The 20,699-nt window shown below is 44.0% G+C and overlaps 1 protein-coding gene and 1 long non-coding RNA gene across 2 annotated transcripts in view; one reads left to right on the top strand and one right to left on the bottom strand.

The window, feature by feature from the left end:
- The window catches only part of ITIH2 (inter-alpha-trypsin inhibitor heavy chain 2), a 39,880-nt gene that overhangs the window by 1,462 nt on the left and 17,719 nt on the right, over positions 1-20,699 (top strand). Inside the window, exons 2-10 of the mRNA XM_008529139.2 lie at positions 1,239-1,313; positions 3,179-3,211; positions 4,834-5,003; positions 8,187-8,291; positions 10,341-10,503; positions 14,530-14,637; positions 15,317-15,445; positions 16,870-16,986; positions 20,369-20,537. Coding sequence (XP_008527361.1) covers positions 1,239-1,313; positions 3,179-3,211; positions 4,834-5,003; positions 8,187-8,291; positions 10,341-10,503; positions 14,530-14,637; positions 15,317-15,445; positions 16,870-16,986; positions 20,369-20,537 — 1,069 coding nt within the window. The remainder of the gene's footprint in view (positions 1-1,238; positions 1,314-3,178; positions 3,212-4,833; positions 5,004-8,186; positions 8,292-10,340; positions 10,504-14,529; positions 14,638-15,316; positions 15,446-16,869; positions 16,987-20,368; positions 20,538-20,699) is intronic.
- LOC139080475 (uncharacterized) lies at positions 11,531-18,631 on the bottom strand. The gene is made up of 4 exons (XR_011535011.1): positions 18,474-18,631; positions 17,171-17,419; positions 16,501-16,670; positions 11,531-11,970 (listed from the first exon to the last, which is right to left on the bottom strand). It is a non-coding gene; the product is annotated as an uncharacterized lncRNA (long non-coding RNA).

Raw genomic sequence — 20,699 nt, 5'->3', positions numbered from 1 at the left:
TATTGCTATTCAAGGACTGTATTCAGTGTGGAAGGAAAACTTATGCTAAAATTCATTTGAGTAGAAGTCTTCACTGTTACAATTACTGGAATGTGTACGGACCTTTTAAAACATTAGCGGGTTTTACGTGTTCAATGGGCTGGCCACATCATGTAGCATTTATGGAGAATAGTTGCCCACTTCTTATCTAAAAACAGTATAATAGTTGATGTGACCCAAAGAGTGGTATGAGATTTAAATGGCATATACAAACTACCCAGCACAATGCAAGCACCAGGATGCTCTTAATAATTATTAGCTACGATGCTGATGATAATGACATGCCATTATCATTCTTGTACTGAGTATAAGAAAAGTCATTATCAAAGCACCATTGTTTTTCACACCTAAGTAAACAAAGATTTCTGTATTAAGGACACTTTAAATATTCCTGTTAAAGGGGAAGATGGCAAGTGGGCTGGCAGATGCAAGAATTATTTCCAGGAAACTCATGCTCTCCACTTTGGACACTTGGCCATCCCCGACATACGGAAAGTCTTGATCTGAGTCATTTTGAAGGTCATACAAGAGCTATTTTGATGTCAGCAAGGCCATGTGTGTTAGGGGAATATGCTGAGAGGTACAGCATTTTGTAATATTTGCAGAGTGGCTTACCTACCAAGATGCCAAAGAACAGGACGGCATATTTGCAAGGAAGAAAATGACTCTGTCTGCTGAGAAACTATCATATTTTCCAACACTTTAAAAACCACCAGAGTGAGTTGGAAATCTCATTGGCAGAGTAGAGAATTGAAGCCAAGACATCCAAATGTGTCTGTGCTTTTCCAGTCACTTCTTACTGATATGGCTTTCATACGGACATATTTAACTCAATGCATAATGGGTCATGTTGACCCAGTCAGACACTGCTGGAGCCCAATACTTCCCCCAGGCACCTCCTGATTACTGAGTTACTGTGACCACCACCTGCATGTTCCATCATCTTCTGGTAAACTCAAAAATGAATTTCTGTATCCAACAAATTTGAAGATATCAACTTCCATTTACTCACCTCTGAGACATGCCTACCAAACATAAATAAAGAAATCATTGCATAAAAAAATGAGATTTCCCAGAGGTATGGGAATAAGATAAAAGAATATAGTGAATTCCCTTATGCCTATCCCCACCTGCCTCTTTTTGCTCTAGACTTTTTTGTTGTTGTTGGTAGAAATAAACATCCTAAATTCTTTTTTAAGTTTGCAGAGTATGGAGATCTTGTGGAACTGACCCCAAGAAAATTTCAATTTGTGCCAGAGAACAGGAGGTATCAGGTACAGTAAACCTGACTTCCAAAAGGGAAAATAAGTGAAAGAGATCATGATTGAGGAAATAAGAAAACAGTTAGGATGGTTTTTGCTAGATTTTCTCAGGAGCTTGTTTTTTAGCAGAGTAGGGTCCAATGGTTTTACCCCTAGGTGGACGCACTATCAAGGTGAAATACCGTGAGCCCACCATATGGCTGTCTGTTGGCCTCTAAACCATAATGGTCACTTCAGTCCCTTAAAGGACTCATGGCTATGTGTTTTCTTCAAATTTGAAGATTACAAGATATTACTGCCTTATAAGGAAGAATTTCCTCTAAGGAGGTCAGCTCTACAAAGTGGAGGCAGACGCCTTCCATTGCAGCCACACATTCTCCTTCCTCCAGTCACTGCTGTCTTGGGGAGTGGCTCAAAGGGCACAGGGAAACAGGCCATGCTGGAGGCCACCAGCAGCAACAGAGACAAAAATCCTCTAACTCATGGGGATGAGTTCTCCCGACTCTACACGCTGAGAAGGGGGGTATTTGTGGAAGCAACGCTAAGCTGACCAATGACTCATTTTGTCTAGGTATGAATTTTTTACTTTCTGAAAGTCTAGATTTCTTATAGACCAATAATATTAAAATCCAGTAGGCAAGTCCTCATGTCAGCGTCTTCATATAGCCACAAGAGAGAATAAGTCATTGAGAATTACACTCAAAAAGTCTAGAACAGGCCTGGCCCCATGGCCGAGTGGTTAAGTTCACACACTCCACTTTGGTGGCCCAGGGCTTCTCTGGTTTGGATCCTGGGTGCTGACCTAGCACCATTCATCAAGCCATGCTGAGGTGGCGTCCCACATAGCAGAACCAGAAGGACCTACAACTAGAAGATATAACTATGAACTGGGGGGCTTTGGGGAGAAGAAGAAGAAAAAAGAAAATTAGCAATGGATGTTAGCTAAGGGCCGATCTTTAAAAAAAAAAAAATGTCTAGAAGAAGGTAACCATGGACCTCACTATGTCATATAACACTCCCTAAAGCCTCAGGCAAGCTAAGCTTAAATCCAGCACCTGACTCACCATTTTAAAACACACCAGACGTTAAATGTTCACCCATTACTCTAAAGCCATTCAGCTTCCCACGCCCACAGGACAGTCCTTCATGTGGATAATTCCCTCACATAGCGGTTAGAATACAGAATTTTCTACACGCCCATCACCGAGCCTGGCTCCGGGTCTACACCAAGGAGGAAATGCATTGACATCCCTCCTCCCATGTAGCTTAGTCTAATGGGAGAGACAGACGTGCATTCCCACTGTCTTGCTTTGAAGGCAGGACTGTGCTGCTGTGAAAACACCTAGTAAAGGCGGCTGACCGAGTCTGGGAGGTGGGGAATTCTGAGAGCTTCACTGAGGAAATTCTGCCCTAGCCCAGATCTGAAGGATGAGCAGGAATTAGCCATATGGGGGTAGGGGACGCAGAGGACCTGGAAGGCACAGCATCACAAACAGTGGGAATGGCCCCTTCAGAGCCCCATGGAAAAATGAAGCACCCAAATAACCATTCAACTGAATAAAAAATAAATCAGACAGACAGGAGAGAGGTGATATATGCTCCTCAGCAGGACTATGGTTATTTAAAAACATTTGTTTTAGCATTACATCAAAGAACGGTGTGCACATAACCAAAAAGTGGCTGAGGAGTGTGTTCAGGGAAACACCACAGTGGGAAAATAGTATTCAAGAATATTTGATATTGAAGTCTCCACTCCAATGAATGAATCCCAGCTCAGTATTGAAGAAAAAATTTTCAGACTGAGAGAAAGCATTTTCTGCCCTCTGGGTAATTAGTAACACTTTTTTGAAGATTGATTATGTAACTTCCTTTCACAGAGAAGTGTTTCTGGAGAATCTGGAGAAAGATTGGTAAGTTTACTTTGATTTTGTTAAAAATTGATGCCTGAATGATTTTTCTGTTACCTATTCTCTAGAAATCAATACGGTTGCCTCCTTTGTCTCCATCACGGAGAGCAGTTCCCTGACTTTCGAAATACCCCCTTGCCCAATTCTGTTTGGAATTGTGTCTAAAATTCAGCATGAAGTACAGTGTATATGCGGCAAAGAGAGATGTCACCAAGAGCTGAAAACGTCCTTTCTCTTGATTTTCTCAAGTTTTGCCAACAGCATAGGTTTCATCCAAGCACATGTATTTATTCCAAAGTAAGAATTTTGATTTAAAATATGATACCAAACAGCTTTGGTGAGGGTGCGAAAGGAACTCTTGAACATGAAACAGCCCGATTCCCTGAGATGTTTATAGTCCTTCCTGTGGCAAGAAAAGATCAAAAGGAAGTGGTTGATGTCGGCTTCCTGCTCTGAACTGACAGCTGCTTCGAGAAACACACATTTAAGTGCTAGGAAGGATGAATAACTTGACCTGGATTTTATCTTAGCTTGAGGTGAGCTGGATGTTAACAGTTGAAGGTTCAATCTTGCGTGACAAAGCTTGCAGGATGACACCTCATGTTGAAATAAGCAAAAGCTTTTGGAGAGGGCTGGCCTGGTAGTGTAGTGGTTATGTTCACCTGTTCCACTTTGGCAGCCTGGAGTTTGCAGGTTCGGATCCCAAGCACGGACCTACACACCACTTGTCTAGCCATGCTGTGGTGGCATTCTGTATACAAAATAGAGGAAGATTGGCACAGCCCTTAGCTCAGGGCCAATCTTCTTCAAGCAAAAAGAGGAAGATTGGCAATGGATGTTAGCTCAGGGCCAATCTTCCTCACCAAAAAACAAACAAACAAAAAAACCTTTTGGAGAAAAAAGCAAAATCTGGTGGATCACATAATTGCTATGGTCCTGAAGAAGCTTGCAATTCTCAGGCTTCTCCTAAAAGATGTGTGTTTTTAATACCTTGCTTTTGAGCATCCTAATAGACTGGAGCTGCCTTAAATCAGTAGAGAAGAATTGACAAAGGAGGCCCAGAATCTGGGACCAATAATTGCCTCAAAGTGTCCTCTTCATGACATTCTGTTCATTGCTGCTCACATCCATCAGCATTCTCATATTTCGTCTTAATCTGGGAAAGGAGAAGAGGACTGGGGGAAGATGGCATTGTCGTAGATAAGATTGAAGGGGGCGGGTAGCTATATGTGTCCTCCACCCTATCACACCCCTGGCTGTGCCCCACTCTGGAGATACAGCCAGTCTCCCCTTCCAGCCCTGCAATCCCATATCCTTTCCCCGCTATCGCCCTGGACTTTCATAATCCAGTCTTGCTTCCCATCATCTCATTTCCTACTTGCATTCTAATTTTTAAAAATCATTATTAATAGACTCACGGAGCTGAAAGGCACCTCAAGATATCTCACAACAGATCTGCCTGGGGGCATTCCAAGTTAGCATAATGCCTAATAACACCTGACTTACACGCTTACCAATTTCTTAAAATTATTCATCATAAAATGTGCTGCTGTTGACATCAAATACAGAGCGAAGTTCCATGTAATTTGTCTCTGAGTTTTGTTACACTCTGTTGCCAATTACAGGAAGATGTCGATCAAGTAACGCTTCATAGCTACAAAGTCCGATCCACGATTACTTCTCGAACGGCCAACACCGTCATCCAGACCAAGGTGGTGAACAACTCTCCACAGCCTCAGAGTGTCGTCTTTGATGTTCAGATTCCCAAAGGAGCCTTCATCTCCAACTTCTCCATGTGAGTAACTCCTATAGAGAACTGGAAATTGGATACACTCTATTCATTGCCCCTCAGGGTTTGATTGGACCTTGATGGTCAACGGCTCCCCTGTCAGAGCTGTGGACCCACTGGATGTCACGAGTCATCACTGGGTGAGTCCAAATAATTTGTTTCTGTTCAAAGTATCAGAATTTGTGAAGGCTTTGCCTTTCCTTCCTAATAAATTAAAGCAAATTTAAGGTTATCTCTGTGGTAACAACCTCTTACTTACTTGCATTTTGATATGCTTTCTTTGGGGGGAGAAAAATATATGGAGTTCCCCTGGCCTACAGGAAATCAACACCACTGATTAAATCCAGTCACCTGTCCAGGGCTTGAATCCCTCTACTATACCACTGACAGGTGGGTTATCCAGGCTTGACTTGAATAGCTCCTTAATAATAAACTCGTTCCTTCCTAGGGCAATCCACCCAATGGTGAGAGCTCTGTTAGAACTACTTCTTTTATTTTGGTGAGGAAGATTGGCCCTAACATGACCCAACATCCATTGCCAATCCTCCTCTTTTTGCTTGAAGAAGATTGTCCCTGAGCTAAAATCTGTGCCAGACTTCCTCTACCTTGCATGTGGAACGCCGCCGCAGCATGGATTGATGAGCAGTGTACAGGTCCATACCCAGGATCTGAACCCGTGATCCCGGACAGCCAAAGAAGAGAGCAAGAGCCCAACCACTACACCAGCCAGCCAGCCTCTAGAATTATTTCTTATACTTAATTAAAATCTGTTCCATATTCTACCTAATGACTCTGGTTCTACTCACAAAATATATTTTTTAAATTCTCTACAAAATACGTACTAAAATGTTCAAGGATGAAATGACATGCTGTCTGAAATTGGCTTCAAAGTAATCGAGGTGGACAGAGTAGGGATATAAATAAGATGGGAGATTGGCTGAATATTGAGAATGGCGTAGCCCAGTGATGGGTTCATGGAGGTTCCTTATATTATTCTATTTTTTGTATGTTTGAAGATTTCCATAGTAAAAAAAATTTTTAAACCACCCCAATGCCTTTCAATAGTGAAAGCCAGTTATCTTGTCCCACCTGATGGCTTCGCTTATCAAGACTAGACATTCCCTGTTCCTCCAAGTGATTGGATGGTTTTTCATTCCCTTACCATTTAGGTGACAGTCACCAGAAAGTGCTCCACTTGGTCAAAGTCCTCAAGTGGCCTAGAACAGGGCGCAGGGCCCTAAAGACCGTCTGGCTATTTTTTATTAAGACCTTAGGCTGAGTTACTCTTCACCCGGGTCTTTGTCTTTCTTACACCAAGGTCATCAATGATAATTGTGCACAAAGGAAACAAAGGGCTCAATTATCATGCACTTCAGCTTCCAGGAAATGCAGAGTCAGTTAATTATATTTTCTAAACAAAACAAAGTAGGTGGAAAAAAGGGCATTATGTGACTTTGAATTGGTATCTTTTGAATTGGGTTAGAAATTTCTTTAAAAAAATTTTTTTAGTTCTAAAAAGCAAATGTAGAAGGAAAAGCTTTTATGTAGTGGTATTATGTAACACTGTGTCTGAAAAATTATATTTAAAACGATTTTAATTTTTATTTTTAAACCACGTAACCAGGAGTTATTCTAGGTGCATCTTCTTTCTGTTTTCCTTCATTTTTTTCTTTCTTCTCCATCTCATTCCATAGAAGATTTGAGATGACAAAAGTCAGAATTGCGAAATAGACATTTATTTTGGTCTCCCTCCACTCGGGGCTGAACTTACCAGACCAGAGAAGACAGCTGCTTGTATCGCCACAATTTAACATGAGTTATACAGACCTCCACATCCAGTCAAAATATTTCTTCTGCCTTTTTTATCAAGGTTACAAACATTCTACCTTTAGAGATGATTTCCTTTTGTCATAAAGACTTTTTGTCATGAACCTTAGTATGACTTGATGGAAAAAGTGCTGACCTGGATAGATCGGGTCCAGGGCTAGCTGTGTCTCTGATAAGCTGTGTGACCTTGAACGAGTCACTGTCTCCTTGGCCCTCTCTCATCTAAAGAGGTGAACCTAGAAGTGTGCCTCAACAAACACGTTATTGGCATTTGGGACCGGACAGTTCTTTTTATTTTTTTAAAGATTGGCACCTGGGCTAACATATGTTGCCAATCTTCTTTTTTTTCTTCTTCTTCTTCCCAAAGTCCCCCAGTTTACAGTGGTATATTCTAGTTGTGAGTGCCTCTGGTTGTGCTGTGTGGGACACCGCCTCAGCATGGCTTGATGAGTGGTGCCATGTCTGTACCCAGGATTCCAACCGGCTAAACCCTGGGCCGCCGAAGTGGAGCGCACGAACTTAACCACTCGGCCACAGGGCCGGCCCCAGGACAATTCTTTAGTGGAGCTGTCCCTCACATTGCAGAATGTCTTGATGCCCTCCCATAAGACCAGTAGTGCTTCTCAGTCATCTGGACAGCCAAAAACTGCTCCACACCTTTCTCAATACCTCCTTGGGGAGAGAGAGACTGCCCATTTGAATGCCATAAGTCCCATTTTATTTTTAAAATTCTGTATTTTGAGTGTTCTAATCAATCATTACTTGGCACAGATGAAAGGACAGCCAATCGGAAGTAAAACAGGTGTGGATGGAGATGCAAGGAGAAGACAGAGGCCCCCGAGGGAGACGTTATAGGAACACAAACTCTGCAAAGAGATCCACCAGTACCTTTCTCCATCTTTCTGCACTCTTTCCCACCCTGGCAGGAAAGCATAATGGCCCCAGGCTAGCCAAGATCCTTAACTTGTAGAAGGATTCCATAAACCAAATGTAAGCCAGATAATGAGGGATTCATCCGTCACCTCTCCTAGGCACATTTTAATTCAAAAGGGCTGTCCCAAGAGAACAGCACTTAATCTGAAGGGTTAAATCTGAAAACGAGGAAAAATTTTAAACACAAGCAACAGAACGTGAAGGAAAGTTTTTAGGATGGGAGCCTACCTGTCGCCCTTTAATTGCACGCTCAGATAAAGCTAAAGGGACTCCTGTCTATGAAATATGATCTCTTCTCGTTTCTTCCAGGTGCAATACGGTAATTGCCCCCATTCATTACATCCACCTACGTGGCATGTTTGTTTGTGGTTTGCTTGTTTTGCTAAGATTGCTCTTCAGACCAACTGGTGGCCTTCTGTCATTTTCTAGGACTGTCGATGGCACAACATTCACGAGTTCCGTTAAGGAGAAGAGTGTGGGCCGAGCGCTCTACTCACAGGCCAGAGCGAAAGGCAAAACCGCTGGATTGGTGAGGTAACGTCCAGAGAGAGTGACCTGCTCCCTTGTCCCGCTGCTGCTCTGCTCAGTCCTATTGCCCCTACAGCAAACCAGCCTCCAGAAAGGTCCAGACCTTGTAGTTAGATGGTAGAATCAGGTTCCCAATTTCTATTTCCCAAAGGCCTCTCTGCAACCAATGAGTGTGGCTGATCTCACACAGGTTATCCTTACATAGCTTGCCTTGAGAGTGGATGGATGCTCTGTAACTAAAGGTTGATTTTCTTTAAGAGTGCATAGAGGAACTCCAGAAATATTGCTGGTCTTGTTACAGCACTTCCCATGCATACAGAAAGAAGGGCTGGGAATTTGTTTTAATGATTTATTCTGCCTTATTTTTATGGGGTAGAGTTTTTTTCAGCACCAGTTCCTTAGCTTAGCTTCTGTTGATTTTTTTCCCCCTTATAATCCTAAATAGGACACTGGGAATGCAAAACCATCCTCAAAAAGGCAGCCTCTCAAGCAAGAAACCTCTAAGGAATTTTCGACCCGTCACTCCTCACACGGCACATCTGATCTTCTGCCAGATCCTGCCATCCTTTTTTCTTCATTTCCTTCTCCTCCTCTGTGTCCCCAAATTCACCTTCATTTGAAGCTCTTTCCATTTCATTCATGCATTCCTTCATTCAATTAAAATGCATTGAATGTCAACTTGGTACCCAGTTCCGTCAGAGGCGGCAGCAACACAAACACTGTCAGGCCAGTGGAGGAGACAGACAAGGAACCTAGAATATATAGGTGACTATAATATATGTAATACATATAAGGGCAAGCTCTAATGTAGAAAGAGTGCAAAAACCTATCGGAGTTCCAAGTACCAAGTGTCCAATTCTGTCTGGGGACCCAGAAAATCATCACAGAGGACCTAATGTTTGGGCTGAGCCAAAGTAGATTAACAGAATTCAGCCAGGTGGAGAAGGGAGAGAAGAAATTCCAAGCAAAGGGAGCACTTCCAGCGTTAATCCAGGTTAATTAGTTCTCTTATCTTTGCATACTATTTTGCCATCTTTATCCATCACTTTGACCACCTTATCCAGTCCTTTCTTCCTTTGCTCATTCCACAAATATTTATTTGTAACTGAAACTCTCCTAGGTACTGTGAACAGGGCTCAACAGAGAACACAGGGCTCACGTTCTGGTCCGCTCCGCAGATAAATATGGCCTCTCACTGCTTGCTCTACTTCTAAGCCTTATACCAGGGCTTGCTCATCTTTTCCTTCAGCTACCCAGCATCCCAAGCTGACCCCTCTACGGTACCTCCCTGATCCCGAATGGGCTGATTACGCACAGTCTCACCTTGCTTATTCGGTTATTTAATTTTTTAAAAATCATTCGTTATTTATCCTGATGCTCAAATCACCTTCCTTTGATGATCTTGCTGCTTTCTCCTTAACACCATAAACACCTCAAGATCAATGAGCACATTGGACTTGATATACACATGACTAAATAAGGACTTTGGCTGGAAATAGTTATTCAATTTGATGAAATATAGATTTATTCTTTCTGAAGACTTTCAAAAATAAAAAGAATCACTAGAATGAGTTTGAAATGCAGCCGAGGAAATGTGTGCTGTCTCTGGAATCATCTAAACCTGGGTTTGAGTCCCAGCCCTACAACTGACTGGTCGCGTGGTCCTGAGCAGGTTGCTTATCCTTTATGAGCCTCCTTTGTTACCATTCGATAAATGAGGGTAATGATACCCACCTTGCAGAGCTGCTGTATTAGGGATCATGTGTCACTTTCCTGGTACGTACTAGGGATCAATAACTGGTAGCTCTTTGCAGATGACACTCAAATCTGTAAGAAGCTCTGGAAGAAAAAGATCAGGTAGGAGAGAACACTGAAACTGTAGGCGGAATTAAATTGATCCGGAATTTGCAATTTTCTCTATTGTACCTACTGCTCATTTTCATGAACAACTGAGCAGGTTAGATTGCTCAGGAAAGTCTGGACACCCTCTGCCTAGATGCTGGTCTCGTGCTCGATCGTGCATGTGATGACTTGTGTCGGGGGTCGCCTCTTTAGGAGCAGGGCTCTTGATATGGAGGACTTCAAAACCGAAGTCAACATCCTCCCTGGAGCAAAGGTGCAGTTCGAACTTCATTACCAGGAAGTGAAGTGGAGGAAGCTGGGATCCTATGAACACAGGCTTCATCTGCAGCCTGGACGGCTGGCCAAACACCTGGAGGTGAGCATGGATGGGCGGGCTGTGCACCGACGCCATCCTCTATGGTTCCTATCCCCGATTGATACTTTCTGTCTCACCACTCTTTGTGTCAGCTCTGCCAGACCACGTGGTGTCCTGAAAAGATGATGGGTTTGGAGTCCACCAGGCCGCTTCCTTACAGATTTCAATGCCAGCTCTGCATTCCTTTGCTAGGGCAGCTGGAATAAACGACCACCAACTGGGTGGGTTACACCAACAGAAATGTGTCCTCTCACAGTCCTGGAGGACAGAGATCTGAAATCAAGGTGCCGGCAGGGCCGCTCCTAGGGACTCCAGGGGGAAGTCTGTTCCTTGCTTCTTCTGGGGTCTGGCGGCTGCTGGCGTTCCTTCACTTGTGGCGTCATGGCCACATCACTCCAATCTCTCCCTCTGTGTTCACATCGCCTCCTCCTCTGTGTGTCTCAAGTCGCCCTCTGCTTTTCTCTTGTAAGAACACTTGTCGTTCGATTTCAGGCCCACTGGGTAGTACAGGATGATCTTGTCTCAAGATCCTTAACAGATCCGCAAAGACCCTCTGTCCAAATAAGGTCACATTCCCAGGTTCCAGGGGCTTGATGTGGACATATCTTTTAGGGGGCCACCATTCAACCCATGACACTAGCCTTCTGACATGGAACAAGTTACCCCAAGAGTCTATCTTTTCATCTGTGAAAAGGGTACTGTATATATTTTCCGTAGAACTTATGGAAATAGGTGGCAGGTGCTAGGAACTCAATGAATGTTCACTGTCTTCCTCTGCCACCCCATTCCCCTGCCCATTTGAACTCACCTTTGCTGTAATCGTCACCGCTTGCCTTAAGAAACGAGACACTCTTCTTGGCTGGAACCTCCATGACATCACGTGAGCATTTTGTGTAAGAGGCAGAGTAGAGCCAGAAGAAACCCAGGGGAGGGTACAGTCCCACCTGCCTCGTCATTTGACAGGGAGGAAGGGAAAGCCGACAGGTGGGGAATTGCCCGTAGACAAAGACGACTCTGGAGATGAATCGATCGTAGTGAAATTTTTATTCCAATTTCAAAACTTGCGCATCTGATCAATAAAAAACACTTTCTTCTTCATGTTCACTATGGCATTAATTTGCTCTCAGGGTTTATGACGTTGAGCTCTTCTCAGAGTCCCTCCTGGCACATACGATGCCTGTGTATGAATTAGAAAAAGATGCCCTTCCTCCAGGCAAATGCAGCCCCGTGTCAGGGCACGTGACTTGGCAAGTGGGTGAAGGGCTGGATGTCCGCCCCCTCTTGCAGTCCTGGCCAGCCGCCCTGCACAGCACAATCCGTGACCCTGGGGATTTTTCCTGGAGTGATGAGGACTGTGTGTCAGTCACCCGCACTCTCTTGCTCAATGCTGTGAATCCCCTGGTAAATAGCATGAGGCAGCAGTTAGAGGTGATCAGCATCTCGCTTATAATGATGCAATTGTTGAGGCTGTTGATAAGAATAATATTAACAGCAACTGAGTTAAAGATATGAAAGTATTTGTCTGCTATAATATTTTGGGCAAGGTGTTTATACATAGTATATGTCGTTGAACCCTCACCACAAATTATGAGGTAGACACCGTTATCTCTGACTTACAGATATGTATAAATAACTTGCCTAAGGTCACAGAGCAAGGACATAATTAAGGTTTGAGCCTAGGTCTGACTGCATCTGCAACCACACTGTGGACTATACATCCTAGAATTTGAGTTTGTGTCCGTGAAGGTCATGATTCTTACCACACAGATCAGGTAGCCTATAAGTCTTTCTTATATTTCTGAAATTTGTAATCATCCTTAAATTTCTCACGCTCTTAGGAATTCCTAATTTTCAAAATAGGATGGAGTTTTAGTAGGTCAGAAAGAGCGTCAGACACAGTGGCAAGTTCCCTGAGTTCTGGTCCAGAATGGGCACTGACTAGCTGTGGGATCTGGGCAGTTCTGCTCCCCAGCCTTAACTTTCTCATCTGTGAAAAAAGAGGTTGGACTAGATGATTTTTAAGGTACTGTCTGATCTAATAGTCTATGAAATTTATCCATTTCCAAAGAGACTTGATCTCATCCAAAAATAAATTAAGGAGAAAACATAAAATTATAGAACTTCTCCTGTCTTTATTTTTAGAAACGGTTTCTAATCACTGTCAGAAAGGCCGCCAAGTTGGAAATGCATTTCCCTCAAGGAATCAAGGGGAACAGATCTCTGTTTAAACCCTCTTTGATGTATCGAATTTTGGGAAAACTTTTCGTTCCAACTCTGTGATCCTTACAGAAAGACTAGGAAATATGGGGAGTGACTCGGGGCCACTGTGGGTTGGTCCCAACTTCTCAGTGGGACCAAGCGCTGGGCCTCAAGAATAGGCCTCCAGATGCACAGTGTCCCAGCAGGTCCACTAGATTCTAAGGCCACATCAGTATCAAATTGAACACAGGACTGCTAAGAGCTTTTGTGGCCCTAGGGAAAACGTCCTCCTTCCATTTTCATCCTCTATGGAGAGACTAGACTTCATCTTGAGTACTCTAAATTCATTTACAGATAGAATCTCGTGGAAGAATGAAAGCAGAGCCTCCAGGTTTTTTCCCTTTCCTCTAAGAGCCTCTCAGTTGTCTACCCACAATGGCTAGGTCCGACTCTCCTGGGACATTTGGTCCTCCTGATTCTGTGTATATTTAATTCTTACCAACTTGGAGAATCATTTGATCATTTGGAGTTAATGGGAATCTTGGAGGCAAATAAAGTTTACCTCTTATACTGGAATTTGTACTAACCAAGAAGGAAAACGTTGACTCTGCTTAGACAAGCGTCCATGACTTTAGGAAAGCAGAATTTTTTTAAAAATTAGAAAAAAAGGTTGGCACGACTTCAAAGCCAGGAACTTCCAAAGGGGAGATAGCTCATCACTGTCGAAAATGACTCTAGATGAGGAAGAGGCAGTAAGGAAACCAGTGTATGCACACGGTTCTATCTGATGACCTCAACTTTAAGTGGGTGTGTACAAAAGGTGGGGGGCAATCTAAAGAAAAACAAATAGAATATTGTGGCATGGGGCTAAAGAATAGTGTGGTAATGTCAACTGAAAAGATAGAGCAGAAGCTGTTGAAAGTCAAGCAGCAGCATACGAAGCATTAAGAGCTCAGGCTCTGGGTTTGAAGCACGGCTTGGCCACGTACTAGCTGAGTCACTCTGAATCTCTGTTTCTTCCTCTGTAAAATGAGAGATTACAAACAAGAACAATCACAGATAATAATAACAGTATCAGTGAGAGTTTAGTGAGTTCATACAAGTCCAGTGCTTGGCGCAGCGCTTAGAGTCTATAGGGAGAAATGGCAGCTATGACTATGGTTCGACCAAGGATCGCCCAAAGGGATTGCCTCCTCTTTAGCTCTGTCTAAAACAAAAAGACAGAAAAAAAAAGAAGTTCCAGGATGTGGAGGAAATGGTCTATTACTGACAGATCTACAGAGTAAATACAGACTCATTGAACAATGGCTTTTCTTCTTTTTCTTTTTCCTCACAACATGAATGCTCCTCTAAATAAAAAGAATAGAATAGGATAGGAGAGGGGAGGGGAATTAAATCTCAGAGGAAGGAAGTGATAGAAGGGAAGTACTGAGGGGCCATTTCGAGATGAACCATGTCCCAGAGAATTTAAAGAATGGGCAGAAGTGATTCATGGAACCATACTGGGTCATCTTCAGGAAAACTTGAGGATGAGAAAAACAGCAAAGGACTTAGAAATTGTACTTCTTGCTCAAAAAGCCTTGGAAGGTATTTTCATACTTTGAGTAATTTTCTTTTCTTTTTTTATTAGTATCTCTTTCTTCATGTTTTTGTTGGTTTGTTGTACTTCCTTTTTTCATTGGGGTAACATTGGTTTATAACATTATGTAAATTTCAGGTGTACATCGTTATATTTCTATTTCTGTATAGACTACATCATGTTTACCACCCAAAGACTGATTACCATCCATCACTGTAATTTTGAGTAATTTTCTTTCCCATCTCCAGGTAGACGTGTGGATTATTGAACCTCAGGGACTGAGATTTGTTCATGTTCCTGACACATTTGATGGCCATTTTGACGGTGTTCCAGTCATATCTAAAGGACCCCAGAAGGTACCATAAGTATTGCATGTTGCAAAGACTCTAAGTGGCCGCTAGCTCCTGGGTTCGGGCCTCTTCCCGTGCTCTGGGGAGCAGAGAAGCTGTCAGATGTTGAGCCGAGGAAACTATAGGAAAGAGCAGTGGTCCCTGAGCAAACTCTGGGGTCTTCCACAGGATACACAAACTAAAACCTCCAAATGTTGCATTGCATTTTGACTAGCGACTGTCCCTTTTGGAGCCTCATTTCCCCCCAAGTCATCTCCTTGGCCAGCTAAAAGACAGATTTCACATAATGCATGGTGGATTTTCGTTAATCACAGCAAGAGATATTCAGCTTAACTCTCTCTGCCTTAATGGCTAATAACAACCAACTAGAGAAGGGTCAAGCTCCTCTAAGAATCTTTCACAAACTCCTTCTAGAGCTGGGAGACATTTCTTCCAGCGTGGAGGGGAAGAATTCTTTGAACCTCTTAAGAAGACCCAAAACCTGGCCAACAGCACCATAGGCTGGCAGATGCTCCCTCACATGCATTGGCACTGTCCCTTCCATCAGTAATAGGACCATGATGCTGCCTGGGTGCAGAATGGCAATACCTCTTTACCCGTGTGCACGAGAAGATGCAGCTGTCAACCACACCCCTGGAGAGGGATGGTGGCAGAGACCAGGCTCTGACATCACTATTCTTTCCAGGCACATGTCTCCTTCAAGCCCACGGTAGCACAGCAAAGAAAATGTTCCAACTGCTTGGAGACTGCGGTAGATGGAGAGCTGGTGGTGCTGTATGACGTGAACAGAGAAGAGAAAGCCGGGGAACTTGAGGTGCGTGCAAACAGTCTGGGAGAACGGCCGTGCTGAGGTCAAAGAACTGGTTCTCATTGGACAAACTCCCTGGCTTCTGGGTGGTTCCTAGCTGCCAAGACAAGTGTCAAGGCTGCAGAGAAGGGACCAAAACCATGTCTCCCTAAGTGTCATTAAGGATTATCTTTTCATGTCAAGAAAACTGAATAAAGGGTCCTTGGGTGTCACGACCCAGAAAGGTACTTCTAGGCCTCATATAAAGAACAAGAGAAAAATCACAAAATGGGGGTTTTGGATAATCTTCCAAGGTCCTTTGCAATTAGACTATCAAAGAAGGCACAGAAGTTATGGGGCTGGGAGGAAGGAAAGACCAAAGCCTAGAGAAAGAGCTAGGGCTAGTGGCAGATTCCAGGGCCCACGTTCACTGTGAAATTTCTTGAAATTTTCTCCTTCCCCCTTTGTCATGTCTTAGATGCACGTCTGTATTTCCTTTGTGCTAAGGTAAGAAATCTTAGAGGGTATCCAAAAGCCTGTACTTCTCTCCAGGGACAGGGAGGTAGGCAAGTGTCCACAGCTATACGCCCTACAGCTGGACACGAGGCTGTCCTGGTGGAGGCAGCCAAAGGGCAGCTGAGAGAGAATGAGGGGAGCCAATCATCAGAGCCGCAGGGGAAGACCAAGAGAGTGGCCAGGATCCCAGGTGGAGGGGCCTCCCGTTCACTTCAAGAACAGTCCGAACTCCCTAGAGAGCACCTTAGGTCCTTCATGATGTACCCTGCTGATTCTCCACCCTAATTCCTTGAATTCTTGTATGCTATGCCCCACTGGGATGAACCACTTGGAGAGCCCCAAGGGTGCCAATGTCTCTCACACTAGGGCTGCACTCTCTGGAACTCTCCTCCCCACTCCTACCACCCCCCAACCCAGCCCCACTCTCACGCTGGCAGGCTGACGCCAAACTCATGCTAAAGTCCAGCGTAGATGCCATTTCCTTGGGAAAGTCCCTCTTGTCTGGGTTAGAGGCACCTCCAATGCGTGTTCTCAGAGCCCTCCATATTCCCGATCACAGCACTTACCAACCCTGGGCTGCAAAGTGCCTCTTCGCTTGTCTGGATCCTCCACTGGCCTGTGAGCCTCACCAGGGCAGGGCTCTAGCTGATTAACTGTGGGTTAGCAGGGTGCCCGGAACAGAGACTGGAGTGAACTGAAGTACCCTGGGGAATGAAGCTGCCAGGAAGGCTCGGACCTTCCCAGGAAGGGAAGGAGGGAGAGCAGGAAGGAGAAGGGAGAGATGGATGGATGGCAAGCCTCTGTTCCCTCCCTTCCGACCACCATGCCTCCTGCAAACCCGATGCATCTCTCCTCCCTTAGTCCCCAGGCTCCCTAACTTCCTACATTCTAAACCTCGGAAACAGTTGGGCTCACAAATATGTTCTGTTTTTCAGGTTTTTAATGGATATTTCGTCCACTTTTTTGCTCCTGACAACATGGACCCAATTCCCAAAAACATCCTCTTTGTCATCGATGTTAGTGGCTCAATGTGGGGAATAAAAATGAAACAAGTAAGTCCCCCCCTTGGTGGCAGCAGTATGTGGGACTCCCTACCTTCGTTGGTCCCCTCCCAACAGTGCAATCATTCAATGCCCGCTTACCCCTTAGGGCTTGTCTCAGTCAGCTTGGGCTGCTGTGACAAAGTACCACACCCTAAATGGCTTATAAACAACAGAAATTCATTTCAAAACTCACCTTTTTGAAAAATTTCATCTCAGTATAACCTCTTCTCACTCGGATCCTTCTTCTGCTTCATAGTCTTTTGGTTCTTCTGCATAATGTTTTACATGACTATCTTCCCATTGTTCACAAGTAACTTGAAATCATTAGATGCATATCTTTTCTGATTATATTGCAATTCCTTGAGCGTAGCCATCCTGTGTCGTGTCTTCCAGTTTGGAGTTCAACATGGATTAATCAGCCTTCAGTGGCGTAGATGCAATTCTAAGTAACAAACAAGGAAATTTATTTTATCTATCAATCCATTCATCCAACCAATTGGAACAACCAACTAACCATTCATTCATTCATTTAACAACCATTTCTTATCACCCATGTGTTCACCACAGTTTGAGGATCCAAAAGAGGAAAATACATGGCCCCTGTCCACTGTGCTTATCCCCCAGTACCAGCTTTTCCAACAGTGGCACTATTGACATTTGGATCGGATAATTCTTTGTTGTAGGGGCCGCTCTGTACACTGTAGGATGCTTAGCAGCATCCCTGGTCTCTACCCACTAGATGCCAAAAGCACCCACCCCCTCAGTCATGACAATCAAAAACATCTTTGGATGTTGCCAAACGTCGCCTGGGGAGAAAACTGCCCTTAGTTGAGAACCACTGCTCTAACACAAGAGCTTGCTCCCTGCTTCCTTTCTTCCTTCATTTATTTAATAAATATTTATTAAGCACCCACTGTGTCAGGCACTTCATTGGTAACGAAATCAACCAAAAGCATTAAAAAAATCATCCCTGCTCTCACGGAGCTTACAGAGCTTCTGGGGTATGGGGGGACAGAGAATAAGCAACAAACACAGCAAGTAAATTTAAAAGTATCTTCAATGGTGATGTTATGAAAAACGCCCTTTTTAAGAAAAAAAAAGAGGAGTGCATTAAGAATCAGGTGTGCCAATTGCAGGGGGATGAAATTTTAAACATGTTTGTCCTCTAAACAGGTGCTTGCATTGAGAAGACCTTGAGTAAACCCTAGGAGGGTGAGGGGAGAGTCGTGCAGATTTCTGGGGGAAGATCCCTGTAGGCGTCAGGAGCAGCCAGCGCAATGGCTCTAAGTGGGGAGAGTGTCAGGCGCGTTCAAGGAGCAGAGAGAAGAGCGGTGTGGCAGGAGGTGGGGGAAGCAGCGGGAGATGAGATTTGAGAAGGAAGGGGCAAGGGCAGATCGTGTAAAGCCTGTTAGGTCATTATGAGAACCTTGGCTGTTACTTTGAGAGAAATGGAGAGCTGTTGGAGGATTTGGGAAGAAGGAGTGGTATGAGCTGACTTATGCTTTAAAGGATGTCTCTGGTTGCTATGGTGCGAATAGACTGGCAGGAGGTGAGGGTGGAAGCAGGGAGGCCAGAGAAGAGGCTGTTGCCGTCATCCAGGCAAGAGACGGTGATGGCTTGAACCTGGGTGGCAGTTGTGGATGTGGCAAGAAGTGATTGGATTCTGGAATCTGTTTTGAAGGTAAACAGAATCTCCTAAGGCTGTGAGGTGACAGGGAAGAAAAGGGGACTGAAAGATGTTCAAACCCGTTCTGCCTGAGCAATGGGAAGGAAGGATGGCATTTGCCATCAGTGAGCTGGAAAAGACAGGGGCAGAATCAGACTTTGTGGGGAATATTGGGGGTTCGGTTTTGGACATGTGAAGTTTGAGATGTCTATTAAATATCCAAGGGTGCATGTCAAGCAGGCTGTTGGCTAGACAAGTCTGATGTTCAAAGGTGAGACATCGAAATATACAATTAGGAGACACTAGTATGTAGAAGGCATTTACAGCAATGCGACTAGATGAGTACACCAAGGGGTAAGGGTAGATAGAGAAGAGAACCAAGATCGAACCCTAGGCTAGTCCAAAAATTAGAATTGGGAGAGAAAAGGAGGAACTGGCAAAGAAGACTAAGAAAAGACAACCAATGAGAGGAGGAGAAAACCAAGAGAGTCTGAGGCTCTGGAAGACAATGAGGAAGTCATATTAGGAGGGTTTGACCAGTTGGTTCAAATGCTGCTCATAGGTTGAGTCTGAGAAGTGGGAATAGTCCATTGGATTTAGCAACGACCTTGACAAGGGCAGTTTCAGTGGAGGGATGATGGTGAAAACCTGAATGGGCTACATTTCAGAGAGAATAGGAAAAGAAGATTTGGAGACAGTATGTTTAGATAATCCTTTCAAGGAATTTTATTGCAAAGGGAAGCTGAGAAATGGATACAAATGGGACTTGTAAAGGGATGAGAAGTAGCCCGTTTTTATGTTTATGGAAACGTACCAAGAGAGGAGGAAAATTTAAGACGTAGGAGAGGCAAAGAACAGTTGATAGAGTGACTTCCCTCAGTAGATGAGAGAGAATGAAATCTAGTTCACCAGCAGATGGATTTGCATTAGGTAGAAATACTACTAGTTCTTCCATATTATCAGGCAGGAAGGAAAAATATATGAGTAGAAATACTGGTAGGCAGGATTTTATGGTGGTGCCTGTTGTAGCAACTTTCTTCTGATTGCTTCAGTTTCTCAGTGAAGTAGGAATCCAGGTCATCAGACGAGACACGTGGAGGGAGGTGTGGACGTGGACGGTTTGAGGATGAGAAGTAGTAGTTTACGAGAGTGGGTGAGGGGCTGGCCCTGTGGCTGAGTGGTTAAGTTCGCGCGCTCTGCTGCAGGCGGCCCAGTGTTTCGTTGGTTCGAATCTTGGGCGTGGACATGGCACTGCTCATCAAGCCACACTGAGGCAGCGTCCCACATGCCACAACTAGAAGGACCCACAACGAAGAATATACAACTAAGTACCAGGGGGCTTTGGGGAGAAAAAGGAAAAAATAAAATCTTTTAAAAAAGAGAGAGAGTGGGTGAGTAGCTGGACTTGAGAAATATGTTTGATTTGCAGGCACCCCCAAGGGAGCAGCTGAGGTTTGTGATCATTAACTTAAAATAAGACTGAAGTGGTTGTGCATAACAAAATAAGACAGTAAAAGTTTAAGCATCAAAATGCAGACAAGACATGTTCAGAGCAAGTGCAAGATAGATCTGTGTTGACTGAGGTGGATTTAAGAGGTTTTCTGGAAGAATTACAGCTTGAGTCACTACTTGAAAGATGACTAGGATGAATTCTTGGTCTTCCCCCTTTCTTCTTAGACTTAGAGCTTATGTAATGAGACCCTTCTCTATTCTCTTTCAAAATAGACAGTGGAAGCAATGAAGACCATATTGGATGACCTAAGAACTGAAGACCAGTTCTCTGTGGTTGACTTCAACCACAACGTGCGAACCTGGAGAAATGATTTAGTCTCAGCTACTACAACACAGGTTGCAGATGCCAAAAAGTACATTGAGAAAATCCAGCCCAGTGGAGGTCCGTGAGTTTGACATAAAGCCCAGTGAGAAACTTCCATAGGGTTCAATTCTTGATTCACTGGAGAACTATTATTCCCTATCACTGTGGTCTTTGCCCACTCTGCAGCGTTCTGCCTTAAGTAATATGCTTATTGTTAAACGATGAATACTAAGTTTGTGG

The sequence above is a fragment of the Equus przewalskii genome, chromosome 30 (genome assembly GCF_037783145.1).
Source record: "Equus przewalskii isolate Varuska chromosome 30, EquPr2, whole genome shotgun sequence".
In the NCBI taxonomy this organism is placed as follows: domain Eukaryota; kingdom Metazoa; phylum Chordata; class Mammalia; order Perissodactyla; family Equidae; genus Equus; species Equus przewalskii.
Note: the sequence above shows the minus strand (reverse complement) of the source record. Positions and strands in the feature narration are given on the sequence as shown.